This window comes from Labrus mixtus, chromosome 24 (genome assembly GCF_963584025.1).
Source record: "Labrus mixtus chromosome 24, fLabMix1.1, whole genome shotgun sequence".
NCBI classification, from domain to species: domain Eukaryota; kingdom Metazoa; phylum Chordata; class Actinopteri; order Labriformes; family Labridae; genus Labrus; species Labrus mixtus.
The window spans coordinates 5,118,715-5,132,141 of NC_083635.1; the positions used below are offsets into that span (position 1 = coordinate 5,118,715).

The 13,427-nt window shown below is 42.7% G+C and overlaps 1 protein-coding gene across 1 annotated transcript in view; it reads right to left on the minus strand.

The window, feature by feature from the left end:
* LOC132959375 (prospero homeobox protein 1-like) overlaps positions 1 to 11,290 on the minus strand; it is a 37,065-nt gene extending 25,775 nt beyond the window's left edge. Inside the window, exons 1-4 of the mRNA XM_061032321.1 lie at positions 10,828 to 11,290; positions 7,038 to 7,453; positions 6,304 to 6,936; positions 4,786 to 5,988 (exon numbers count right to left, since the gene is read on the minus strand). Coding sequence (XP_060888304.1) covers positions 4,786 to 5,988; positions 6,304 to 6,936; positions 7,038 to 7,388 — 2,187 coding nt within the window. The 5' untranslated portion in view covers positions 7,389 to 7,453; positions 10,828 to 11,290. The remainder of the gene's footprint in view (positions 1 to 4,785; positions 5,989 to 6,303; positions 6,937 to 7,037; positions 7,454 to 10,827) is intronic.
* Positions 11,291 to 13,427: the final 2,137 nt, after the last annotated feature.

The following is a 13,427-nucleotide window of genomic DNA, read 5'->3' on the forward strand; positions in this document are numbered from 1 at the left end:
AAGGCGTGCCACTTTACACCCAAAGCAAAAGCAAACTGGAGCGCCTGCTGGCTTTGGATCAAATCCCACATCTACTCGTGCATCTCTGCAGCCTGAGTGTGCATCCCACCGTCTCAACAAGGAAAATAATAATTGCGGAGGAGGCCCCGGTCGCAGGGACGCAGAGAGAGTGTGTGTGACAACAGCTGTGCCCCACCACGCTGCCATTTCCCCACCACATTAACAGCCCTATAATCTATCAGAGAAGATGAGGCAATCAATGGAACCCCCTGCAAGGTCAATTAGCACACAGACAAACACACACGCGTACACACACTCGTACAGAAACCCCAGGGGCCCGATATGGCTAGAGAGGGAGAGGAGAGCATCAGAGAGAGGGAATAGCTTCACCACAGAAAAACAGAAGGACTTTTTAGACATTCAAGTCTGCCATAGTACATTTTTCTTTACGTTGTTTGTTTCAAGTTGAACAATCAAAACAAGGAAGTTACTCAGGTTTGGATGTTTTTGCCGAGGCATCAAGTATCAAAACTATTCATTTTGACTTGTCTCACATCGAAGGTTAAACAACCCTACTTTAAAATAAAACCTGTTTAATTACAGTACAGAGCCACTTTTGCTTCACCCTGCTGCTACAGCTCATAACTCAGAATTGTCTTCAGACACAGAACAGGAAGTCAACATTGCTCTGTGTTTTTGTACTCAAAAAAAAAGCGAGGAATGTATCCCCCAATAAGTTTCTTCACTCGTCTTGAGGTGTTGCGTTTTTTTACAGCGTCAGTCCTCAAGCAAAATCACCGCACGCTGGAAAGTCTTAAATCCGTTGCAACAAAAACACCGCAGGCTACTCAAGACAGCAGCAGCTAAAAGACACAAAGCTGCTTTCATTGTCAACTTTAAAGAGCTAAATATTATTAGTCAGGTGTGGTGGACAGAGGTAAAACATTATCTAATGGACGAACACACTAGCCCTCATTTTAATGAAAATGTAACCCTTTTGACAATTGTGACTCCTAGACTATAATTTAAAGACAAAAATAAACTTTAATAAAGACTAACCAACATTAACACAAAAAGTAGTCTGACTACATGTTGATCATGAGCGTGATACCATGATATCAACAATGTTCACTTTGTGTTCTCATTGTCATCCATCATTCATTCAGCTGCAGATACGTCAGCTCACCCAATAACAACACCATCACCTAGTTAACATTCATACCAACCTGTCACTGCTGCGTGTGTGTGTGTGTGTGTGTGTGTGTGTGTGTGTGTGTTAGAGCAGGTAAGACACTCTGTTCTGTTTCTGCAGATGGTTTTCTACTGACTGATGTACACACACACACACACACACACACTGGAGCACACTGACACACTCAACCTCACAAACATGACTCAGAGTAAACAGTGTGAAGCCAATATAATGAAAAAAAAGAAAAAAGTGTGTGTGTGTATAATAGTAGCTAAAGGGAGTCAGTGAATAAACAAAGCTACCGCTGATGTTCCTATTGGTGTGTGTGATCAACCTGATGTTCATCTGTGTTTGTGTGTGTATGCGTGTGTGTTTTGTGCAGGGCTCACTGTATCAGCTGTAACTTGACCTTGCTGCCAGGTGTGTGTGTGTGTTTGTGAGTGGATGGGGAGGGGGGATAGATTCATAAATGAATGGGGGACATCTGCTCAGCTCTGTACAAAGGATTAAAGATACACAGACCTGAGAGAGGGGGGGGGGGGGGGGGTTGTGTGTGACTGTTTTTTGTGTGTGTGATCAATGCAAAACACTTTAACCTAACTGCCAGGCTTTCTTGAAGCCTTAAATCAACCGGCACCATCACCATTTAGCTCCTACTATGTAAATCAAACGAGACAGAACAAGAAAACAAACACAATCAAACCAAAGAACAGTCGAAGGAGGAGACCTCATAGGAAACGTGGTTAAAGCTACATATTTGAAGTGCACATGTTGGATTAATTATTGTATATAAATGAAGAAATTATTTTAGACAATACAACAAAAACATAACGGTGCTCTCTTTTTAAATTATTACATTTGATATGATACTCATTGAAGAAGGCTCAACGTTAAAACAGTCGGTGTGTTTCATCGTCTGAAGACTAGGGGCACATTAGACTTATTTCTTGTTATTTTAACGTTCTTCAAAGCGTCCTTATATAACCACATTTGAGCCAAGGTCTTATCCTAACATCTGGATGGATCAAACTGATTATTTTATTTTAGTGTCTCTTCAGCTCGCAGTCAAACGTATTGGTCAATGATTATCGTGACCTCATAATAAGGTTTGATTACTTATGATGCCTATGAAAACCGCTTACAAATACACTGGAATCATATCAAAGCAGTGGGTAAATTAATCGAGTCATCATTTAGTCAAGAAATTATCTGAAAATTGTCAAATAAAAATATAATCCACAATTTTCATGAACCAAATTTGGCCAAGAATCTTCCATTTAAATTGAGATAAATGGGAGAAAAGCAGCAAATGTTCACATTGGGGAAGCTTTTATCTCCCTGAATAACTTATTTTAATATAACACGTTTTTGTCAACCCACTATAATGGTTAATATTTCAGTACAAGCTGTATTTGAACAATTTCTTCAAAAGTTATCGTGCAATAAAAGAAGTGAATAAATGGACTGAATTCATAATAAGAAAGATATTTTCTTAATTAAAGTGAATTGACTTAATTTTTTAAGCATTATTAAAATGAAATGAAAGAAAAGCAATTTTGTATTGTTTCAACCTGTGAAATAAAAGAAGGGAGGTTTGAAGGGTGGTCAGCATCTTTGAAATACTAATGTCCCATTTCAAAGACTTTGTTTCTTCTTCAAATGAATTGAAAAGCATTTTGGAATGAAACGGCTCAGCTGGATCAAGAGACGTGTCAAATATTTCTTCTTTTTTTTTAATTAAAGCAACATCTAAATTGGCTTTGAAGACGACACTGTGATCACATCCCACATCACAGCTGCAAGGAGTTCCTATTTGTCAGGTTCAAAGTCTTATTTTTCTTTTCACTTTGTTCTTCAAGCGTGTGTGTGTGTGTGTGTGTGTGTGTGTGTGTGTGTGTGTGTGTGTGTGCGCGCGCCTGTTTGTATGAACATGTGAGTCAAAGTGTGTGCTTCCGTATTGGCTCGGGAGAAGCCCTCTTCATATGAAAGGTTAGGGGGGAAAAAAAAGATAAACAGCTACCTGCAAACACCTGTCCATGTGAACACGCCTTGAAAAAAGAGAGTGCGCGTCTTGTGCACATGTGTGTGTTTGTGCATCGTGAAACGGAGGACACACACAGCTGCCGAGCAACAGCAAGCGAAGGCCAGCAAAGGAAAGTGAGCAGGAGAGCTCCACAAGGAGAGGGAGGGGAGAAAAGTAGCTCAAACCTCTAAAAGATGCAAGTGTGTATTTTAGGTATTACACTCCCCGTAATGTGCACCCACACGTGCACACAAACCCTCTAAACGCTCACATTTAGAAAGCTTCCATCAATAAAGCCAAGCATTCACCTGTGCCTCTCCCTCGCTCTTTGAAATATGATTAGCTTTGAGCTCCTATGTACAAGGTCTTAGCCCACACCCACACACACAAACGCACACAGACACAGTGAAATATGATTTGCTTTGAGCGTTTATGTACAAAGTCTTTGTGATGAAAGAGAACCTAACGGTACAAGAGTGTCTCAGACAGTGAGAGAGAGTGTGTGTGTGTGTGTGATCAAGAGGAGACTCACTAGCCTTTCTCAGCACCTTTAAACACCACAACCTGCTGCACAGACTTAAAAGAGCTTGAGAGAGCAGCGTGCGACCTGTTTAATCTTCCCCATCTTGCAAGACCCATCGCGCCCCTTTTCATCTTCCCCACTCAGCGAGGAAAAAAGAGGAACCAATTAATGCAGATTAATTGATATTAAAGACTTTCTTCGGCGGCTGCCCGCTGCTGCTGTCTCTAAGTGGTCTCAGTGCGTTTGACTGCATTTGAAATGTGACTCTTGTGGAGCAAGGAAGTATAATTAATGTCAAACAGGATTGTAAAAATATGGCTGTTCTTTTTTATGAATTTTACATTTCTTTTAATTTTAGTATTTGAGACACTACTTACTTAATAATCAACATAATATTTATTAATTTAATTTATAAGATCGAATCAATTAAAGAAAAGGAAGGACATCTGAGATGTTGGATTTAAATAAAAAAGTATCCCAAAAGTGACAAACTGTCCTAATTATACTCTACATTTAAGTTTTTGTACCGGCTTAAAACATGATAACATTAACGAAACAAATGTTTTCTGTTCACTGAACATTCATTTTAATGCCGTTAACGCTTTGTGTAGTAGCAGAAGATCGGTGACAATTTAAAACGTATAAAATTAGGTATTCAGATGTTTTTAGATATTTGATCTCTTCCTGAAATTTTTGCACCAAAAATGTTATTTTGCTTTCCACTTCAGAGCAGCTGTAATTTCCTTTTGTGCACGGCAGTTTGAGACATTACATTTGATATCCGCACGCAAGCACACTAAGAAAGTGCATTTCTATAGCGTCAAGTGCCCGAAATCATGTTATTTTTATGGACTGAATCCTTAGACCAGTTTTTAATTAGTATGTTTCATGTATATCTTGTTAATGTAGTGAGACTTATACCTAAACATGGCGTAAATATATTCTTAAAATGGTGATGATGACCTCCAATCTGGAGGTTTTAGGTACTTTTAAATTCAAGAGAAGTCACACTCACACACACATACAACTTCACAGGTGTAAGGATACGGTGTTGCCTGAGTAGGGCGATATGTCGGACATGTCTTGCAGGTCCCCACACTCAGACTTGATGAGGGACAAGGACAGACCCTCTGGCCCATGTTGGTTCGGCGAGCTCTGCCTGTGGTGGTGGTGATGGTGGTGGTGACTGAGATGGCCTCCTCCTAGGGACGCCATTTTGGTTCTGAGGCTGATGGATTCCCGGGTCATGTCCATGGAATCAGGGGAGGACCGATGATGGTCCTTGGGCCCTGGTGGATACCCGTGTCCTCCGTGCGGCCCCAGGGGGCTCTGAAATGGGTAACCCATAAGAGGAAGAGGGAACGGGTGGCGAAATGATGGCGGGCTGAACCCGAGCGAGGCTGTGAGAGGAGAAGGGTGGAGGGAGGGATGGTGAGGAGGAGGAGGGAGAGAGGGGTTGGTGTTCTCTCCCCCACCTCCGCTACTCTTTCGCACCACCAGCGGCAGTGCCTCAGTTTGGTCGTTGGGCGTTGGAATACCGCTCAGTCTGCCACTTAAACCACCAAATGAATCCAGCGGGCTCGGGACGATCACATCGCCGAAGCAGTGCAGCCTCTGGTTAGAGGAATGGTAGTTCGGGGTAGGACTGCCGTCGCCGTTCAGACTTAGGGTCAGGGCGCCACCACCAAAGCGTGAGTCTGGAGTAAGAGAGGGGAGGGGACCAAAGGGCGGAGGACATGATGAGGATGAGTTGGAGGACGAGGAGGGCGCAGCCGGTGTGCTACTGTGGCAGCCACGATGGCGGCTGACGGCTTGCTTTGGCGAGGAGAAGCCCTTGACGACCGTGTCGACCACCTGCGACACGGCACAGTTAAGCTCCTGTTTCAGCGTCTCTGCTAACTGCCTTCCTCCTGCTCCTCTCCTCTTCACCACCTTTGCTCCATTCCTCTCCTCCTGTTCCCTGCCATCCACATCTTCCTCCAACTCACCATCGATCAGGGCCTGCTCTCGGAGGAGGGCTCTGGCCCGATCCAGGAACAGGCCCGGGTCGAGCTCTGATAGGTCGTCATGGCTATGCCGCCCTCTGTCTCGGTGCCTCTCTTCCAGGCCGTCAGAGCGTATACTGTCCTCTGACAAATTGCCATCCTCCTCTCTTTCTCTTCCTCGGTCTGGCTCGCCGTTGTCTTCCTCTTCCTCGGTCTCTGAGTCGTAGATCTGGTAGAACTTCTCCTGGAGTTGGCGCAGCTGTTTCTGATCGACAGAGGAGAACGTCAAAATAGTCAAGGTTAGCTTTTACCATAAATTCACTAAAGAGGATATGCATTTTAGCAGTTTTTCTAAGATCAAATGTACCCTACTAAAAAAAAAAGGTTGTATCTCAACTCTTGTCCTGTTTTGAATGAATTCCACAGAGACAAGATAAATGAATTTCTGTAACAGATTTAGTCTCAGTCTAGGCAAGGAGTAGGACAGCAGGTATATATTTCTTGAATAGGTTTGACTTTGCTTCATAGTCCTTGAAACTCAGTGTTTTTCAAGCAGCTATTCATGCTATTCACTACCAACCTGCATGTCCTCCAGTTGCAGTTTGAGCTGCCGTCTCTCCTCCTGCCTTTGCTCCTGCCTGGAACACACCAGCTGGGTGAAGCTGTGCTGCTGCTGCGGCAGCCGCTGCTTTCTCTTATTCTCCCTGTAGACTTCGCCAACGCTGACCACGCCGCCTCGCAAACCTGGAGAGCTCAGCAGGGAAGAAGGCCTGTCGCCCCGGCTGTGGTTGTGGCTGCTGGTGTTGTGGCTGTTGACATCTCCTCGGTGGTCATTGCTGCTGCTGCTGTTGTTGCTGCTGTTCTCATTCTCGCGGTTGCTTTCTTGGTTGTGGTCGCCGGCGTTGGGCCTGACCAGCGGGGAGTGGCTCATACCGCGGATGATGTTCTCAACGCGAGCCCGCTTTGCGCGAAGGTGCTCGTCTGATAGCCTGTCCAGGTCGAAGGAGGAGAGCGCGAGGGGCTGCTGAGAGGGAGCGTGGGTGTTGAGACTAGAAGCAGGAGGCGGACGCCCAAAGGAGGAGGACGACGATGGAGGGGCGTGAGGAGGCCCAGGAGAGAGGCAGTCAGAGGGGCTGTCCCGGTCATGAGAGGAGTTGCTGCAAGCATCCTCCGCCTGGATCTCTGAACCTCCGCTGGACAAAGCTCCACTCCCCTGTGATTGAGGACAAGAATACTGAATTAAAACAAAGGTTCAATGGAATGGCAACTAAAAAGTGACTTAATGAGTAACTGCATGTGTACATGTGTGTTTACCTGAAAGCCTGAGTCACTCCCTCCATTCTTTCCGATGTTATTCTTCAGTAGCTGAGAGATAATGGTGGCCCCAGGGAAAGGCATCATGGCGTCTTCGTACGAGTTTGCCCTCTTCAGCAACTTCCTTAGAACATTTGACTTCTCCCCGTCAACGTTGGCGCTGCCGTGGCCGTGAGCGACCAAAGAGCAGTCTCCGTCCTGGTCGATGCAGTGCGATTGGTTCATGCTGTCGAGCAGGGTCTCCCTGGAGCGGCCGAATATCGTGCTACCCACAGTCCTTTTCACCCCGATGTCGACACGTCTGCGCTTGGTTTGTCTGGTTAAGAGTGAGGTGCTGTCATGATCAGGCATCACGCAGGGGAGCTAAGCGAACATGACAAAGGGTCCTCACAGACATTCAGTATAAGAGGAGTTACCTAGACAAGAAAAACACAGAAAAGCACAAAATCATTTTATTAAACATTACCTAGAAATGGCATTTTGACAGTTTTCTTTCCCAAAATTAGAGTAGAATTTTGCAAAGCATGATTTCCCCTTTTTCTGTTCAAGAGAAACCAAACCATTGAAAAGGTCGGCTTTATTTTCCATATTTTTGATAAAGTTGCTCTGTACCGTATTAAAAGTCATAGAGTGATATCTAAATAATTAAAAACTGTTAGTTTACCTGATCATCGGTGTTCAGTGGCTTGTAATACATCAGACTCTTACACAGTGAAATAAGGGTAGCCACATTAATAAACCTCTCTGAAACAAAGTCAATAACTTTTTGTAGATCTCTTGACAAAAAGCCAAGGAAACTAGTGAGTAAAAAACACTCTCTTGAAATAGTTCAAGGAGCTATTCCCACAGAGAAGTAACAGTTACGTGTTATAACTAAAATAATTTCCCATTTCCTCTTTGTCCCCTGAGCAGTAACCTTGATTTCTGCATCTTGTGCCGAGTTGTGAAGAATAGACAGGTTCTCTCTTCTTGTCAGAGGGATTTCATCAACTCTAAAGGATAAAAAGCTGAAATATCTTTCATATGGGTGTATTATTATTTTTTTGCATGCTTTTGTACGACTTTTCATAATTTGAATGAAATAAGTACTTATCTTACATTTATAAAAGCACCACATATCAAGGTATTAGAACTTCTTGAGCTTTGTGTTTTTGAAAAAGTTAAATTTCTATAACTGCGGCCACTGGGATTGAAGCTGTTTCTTTCAGATTGCTGCATATTCAAGTCTTGGTTTTTCTTATTTTAAGACATTAATATATTTTATCCAGTCTGAGTGAAGAGAGGGACACCTGTGGTGGTGGTGGTGGTGGTGAAAGCACCGTAAAAAGGGTCAAGTTTACTCTCTTGATTCTCTGGAAAGAGAAAATGATATGAGCAGTGTGGGCTGTCAGAGTGTCAACATCATACCCATCCAAATAACCAAACAGCATTCACTGATACATACTGCACAGAAATACTGAAACTGCAAGAAAACAAAACATTCATCACGTATTTCTCTAAAGAAACACAAAGCTCAGGCCAGTGATGAATTTACTGCACAAGTCATGGCAATCATTTTCTGTTATTTTTCTCAATCATTTAGTTTTCAAATCCAAAAGACACAAATAAAACCCAAAAAGAGTCTACAGTAGGCCAGTTCTAGATGGATGAACAGTGGAACATTTGTTTGCACTTGTGCCCTATTACACGTGTGTACAGGCAGCGTTTTCCATGTTACATGTTTGCATCTGCTTTGCAAGGGATTTCAGGGTCAAGACTATGGAAATATTTCACAAATTAAAGCTGCTTCCTACAACAGTTTGTTTGAGCTCTGCCTTTGATCACAAGAGTTCAGCATTACAATTCATTAAAAAAAAAACTAATAGGACAGTCAGATTCTCAAGAGATACAGAAAATGTACAAATGCACTAACTGATTGAATCAGCGGCACAAACTAGATACTTTTCTTTAAGCCCACAAAGCAGACTGTTGTGTTCCTGCTCGGCCATTACCTAATGAAATACTTTCTAAGCAGAGGAGAGGGGTCAGTCGAAACGCTGTAGACGAAGAAAAAAACACCCGGCCCTCAGCACAGAGCCCGGCACTGACCCAGATACACACTCTCACACGTACGGTACATGCATACACACATTACTCTGTGTTTGCGTTATTGGTTCCTCTCTCTCTTTCTCCCTCTCTCTCTCCCACACACACACACACACACACACACACACAGAGACTCAAAAAGTGAAGGACAAACAGTTTAGATTAGGGGGTCCAAAGAACTCCAAAACGGGCTTGTTTTGAAACGTGTGTGTGTGAGGTCAAATTGAGAGTACAGCGGTGGAATAAAAACAACAGCTTTCCATCGTAGTTAATAAAATAAAACGACAACCTACGATGAAACTCCTTCATCGCCTTATCTTTGGACGGGAGGGGAACATACCACAAACTAAAAATTCACAGAGGATACAAGAGATTTAAATCAACAAGTTCAGAGTCCAAAAACCTTCATCACTCGTGTGTTTAAAGATGTTTGAGAAAGGTGTGCGTTGAAAGAAGATGTGAGAGTGTGTGTATGTGTGTGTTTGTGGTCACTGTATTAAAACAGAAAGTAGTGTTTTAATGTGAATGTGGAGATCACAAATAACACAATTTCACTACAATTGAGAAGTGAAATAGGAAGTCACAGATGAGTAGCCGTAAAATACACCTTTCTAGTCACTAGTGTTTGTTTGCTGACGCTCATTTAATTATATTAGTCTGAAAAATGATGTTGAGTATATCTTGAAGTCACTTTTAGTTCAGTCTCATATTAAAAATAAGCATCTATAACTTTTACTTATATGAAGAGGGCTAAGTTAGCCCACCCTTTACCTCGTCCGTCTATAAGAGGAACTTTAAAAACGACTTTATTATTGACTGCTTCAGTGAGAGCTGGATCTTTCCTCCTCTTGTGCGCTCTGAGCGGAGAACACTGCTGACCGGAGACTTTTACGCACGGAGTTTCGAACGGCAGATCTGGACGAAGATGTTTGTCAGAGTCTAAACGAGAACTAGTCCATGTTTAGGACACTAAAGTCCATTTGATAACACACACTGCATACAGTTCCATCCTTTATTTCTCGTATGAAGTTGTCTTTAAGCAGTGGAGAGTTTTGGTCATGGAAAGAGACAAATGTTAAAGGTAGATTGATGTGTGAAGTGTCAGTAGCTTCTTTGGGAACAAGGCTGAATGCACTTGACTACAGATCGTAAAATATGTTTGAAGATGAACCTCATGTTGAAATAGGAGGACATTTTCATCTAAATCATAGTTGTTGTTTTTTAACAGATGGCAAAATAAAGTTAATATTTATAAATTCGCCACTACTGAATGACTTGTTAGCCGTTTTTAAAAGCTAACACAAAACCCAAAAGTAATGACAGGTGCGTAAATCAACGCGAGTTGGACTCTGGCAAAAAGCAAAAAGCAAGTAAAGCAGATAACAACCAAACCTCGTTTTAATTTCAAACAGACTTTTGGGTGGATTAGTCCCCACATCTTTTGTCGGTAAAACGCTGAAGCAGCCCGAGATCACACCGCAGAAAGTTAGTAATAGCAGAAAAAGGTCTCGAAAAGCACTCCAAAATCCAACTAAAGCATCCGGATCCGCGATATGCGACGAGGATAAACCCGCTCCATGAACTAACAGTGGAAGTAAAGTTAGAGCGAGCACGATCACACTCACTCAAACACACTCATACAGCCTGTAAAAGCCCACGAGTCATAATAATAATGAAGTTTATAAATAATAGGTGATCTACTCACTTCTCTGTCCGTTTCTCCAAGTCGCTCCGTCGAAGAAAGCACGAACACAAGAGACAGATCCGCACTCGCCGTTAAGATCAATGCCGTAATTTACTCCGGCAAAGTGGAGACGTATGAAGAGCGTGCGTGCGCGCGGGCGTCCGTGAGTGTGTATGGGTGCGGGAGAGAGACACATAGAGAAAGTGTGTGTGAGAGCGAGAGAGAAAGCGAGTGAGAGAGAGACTGCTCTTGTGCGCCGCTCTCCTCCCGGGATGGGAAGTGTTGAGTATCAAGCGCACCCCGGTCCGTTCCCTGCACTCTCTTCGGCTCGCTGACAATCCCGCTTTTCTCCCTCCGACCGACGGCAAGACTCTCAATAAGAAACAAGAAGAGACACGCGTGAAGGATACGTGAAGACGCTGCGTGACGCGCCCCGGAGTGAGGTAACGGCTCCACCTGACCAATAAGGAAGAGGAGCCGGGGACGCTGGATTTTATTTATAAGGAGCTCCCCGAAATCAGCGCACGGGCAGAGCGGAGTGGGAGAGGGAGGAGAGAGGAGCAGAGGATGAAGCGGAGGGTAAACTGAAAATCTGCTCTTTCTCATAAGCGGAGAAGCTGCAAAAAAAACAACTTTGTGGACCAAAATTATAGTTCAAATTTAACAGTCTAATTTATGTGTTTATTAGGATTTATTTATGAAACACCATTTGTCATTCAAAAACATGTTCAATGTAAAGGATAAAACAGTTAATTTCGTACCCTCTTAATTTATGATGAAATCAAAACAACTTCAATGGTTGAAATAGGAATTATTTAACTGTTTGCATGTTTTTAACCTGTGTTACTGTAACAGCTTTATGACTATTTAGTGTTATAATAAAAGCAGGTTTAAACTTTATCTGTTTCCTTTCGTTCCTCTTTTTTTGAAACTATAAAAATCATCGTCTTTTGTGGCTTATGTTGTTCTCATTGCGTGTGCGTAATTGGAAACACTCGTGCGCAACTGTGCAGACCATGTCAATGAAAGTTACCCAAAGCGCTGAAAAATAATGTCAATATATGACAGTCCTGGTGAGAAGCCACCTCTTCTCTGGACTTCAGAGTGAGGCAGCCCAGCGAGCTGCGAGGAACTCACGGACACGGACACACCGGGGACTTGTCAGTGTCTCTCATGTTTCATTTTAAAGATGAAAATCAAACCCCTTTGCAGGAATAAGACAAACAAAATTTCCATGTGAAAGCGTATTTTAAAAACTACACACTGAGGCCTTTTAGTGTAGATGGCTGTTTGATGAGTCAGTCCTAAATCCTGCACCGAATTTCGATGTATTGCTTAAAAACACAGATTTCTTGTCACGGTTTAAATGAAATTATTTATATCACAGATGTAAAAAAAAAAAAAAAAATCTAACCAAATTGTAAAGGATAGGTGTTGTTAGTTTGTTGCATTGTAATGCAGAATGAAGGCGCACGTTCCTTTAGTATCAGGACTCACTAATGACTCTGATTCAGCGCTCTCTCCATAATGAGTGCGCAGGTACAATAAAAGGCAGACTTATTACACACACTTGTCCGCTCAATGGCGCGTCCTGTGTGCCTCACGCGCTCAACAGATGATCAAAATTAAATTGAAGGTAGTAGATTGATCGATAAAAAAATATGTAATACTGTTCATTTCTATAAAACACTTTTTTTTTTGGAGGGTAATATTATGAAAGTGTTACTGAGAGAAGTGTTGGAGGCAGGAGGAAATCTCACGAAAGTAAAAGGGGAAATACCGAGAAAAAGTGGAACTATATCATTTTCTACCTTTTTGTATATTGTTTATCAGTTTGAAGCGAATTGGTTGTGGACTTGATGGATAGAAGAGAATATGCCAAACCTGCAGGGTTGATGCAGAGGAATGTGTGCATGTGCGCCTCATGTCTGTGCGGGCCATTTGATGAAAAACGCGATTTTAAAACGATAAATAAAAGCGCTTCTAAAGCTCAAAGTCAGTTTCTTATTTCTTTGTGTTCCTCATCTTTCAAACGAGGTCATTCAAAGCTGATACGGAATTCCTCCTGTTTTAATCCGTATTCAATATCAGCGGACACTCAGTTTGAGAGCTGCAGTATCTCAGCGCCACTTATCCAGCATCCCTCCTCTTACCTTAATTACGCACGAGAATTATCGGCATTTGCACGAAGTTACACAATTATTTGAAGCACTCTGCAGCCGTGGCATGCTACCACACATCTATTAGAGATAAATATTAAAAGAGAAATATAATATTTCTCCCTGAGGAGACAGATGTGTGTTCCGTGCAAAAGACGTCTCACGGAGAAGCAAACGGGCCCCGTTTTTCTAACGATCCCTTGCCAATTATTTGGCATAGACATTGCCACTGAAGGCAAACTTTATTTCCCCACTTAAAACGCGATTTAAATGCTGTGACCTATTTGTGCTATGGCGCCCTGGGTGTTGCCATTTTGTAGGTTGGTAACTTATATGCGTGCAGGACAGTGTGCATACCTGTGGAGGAGAAAATAAAACTCAAACGGAATGGGGTTTATGGGAAAAACTGTAAATGGGCTAAAAAAAAAATCCCAGTTTCCTGCCTTTAAGGCCAAAAAAAGG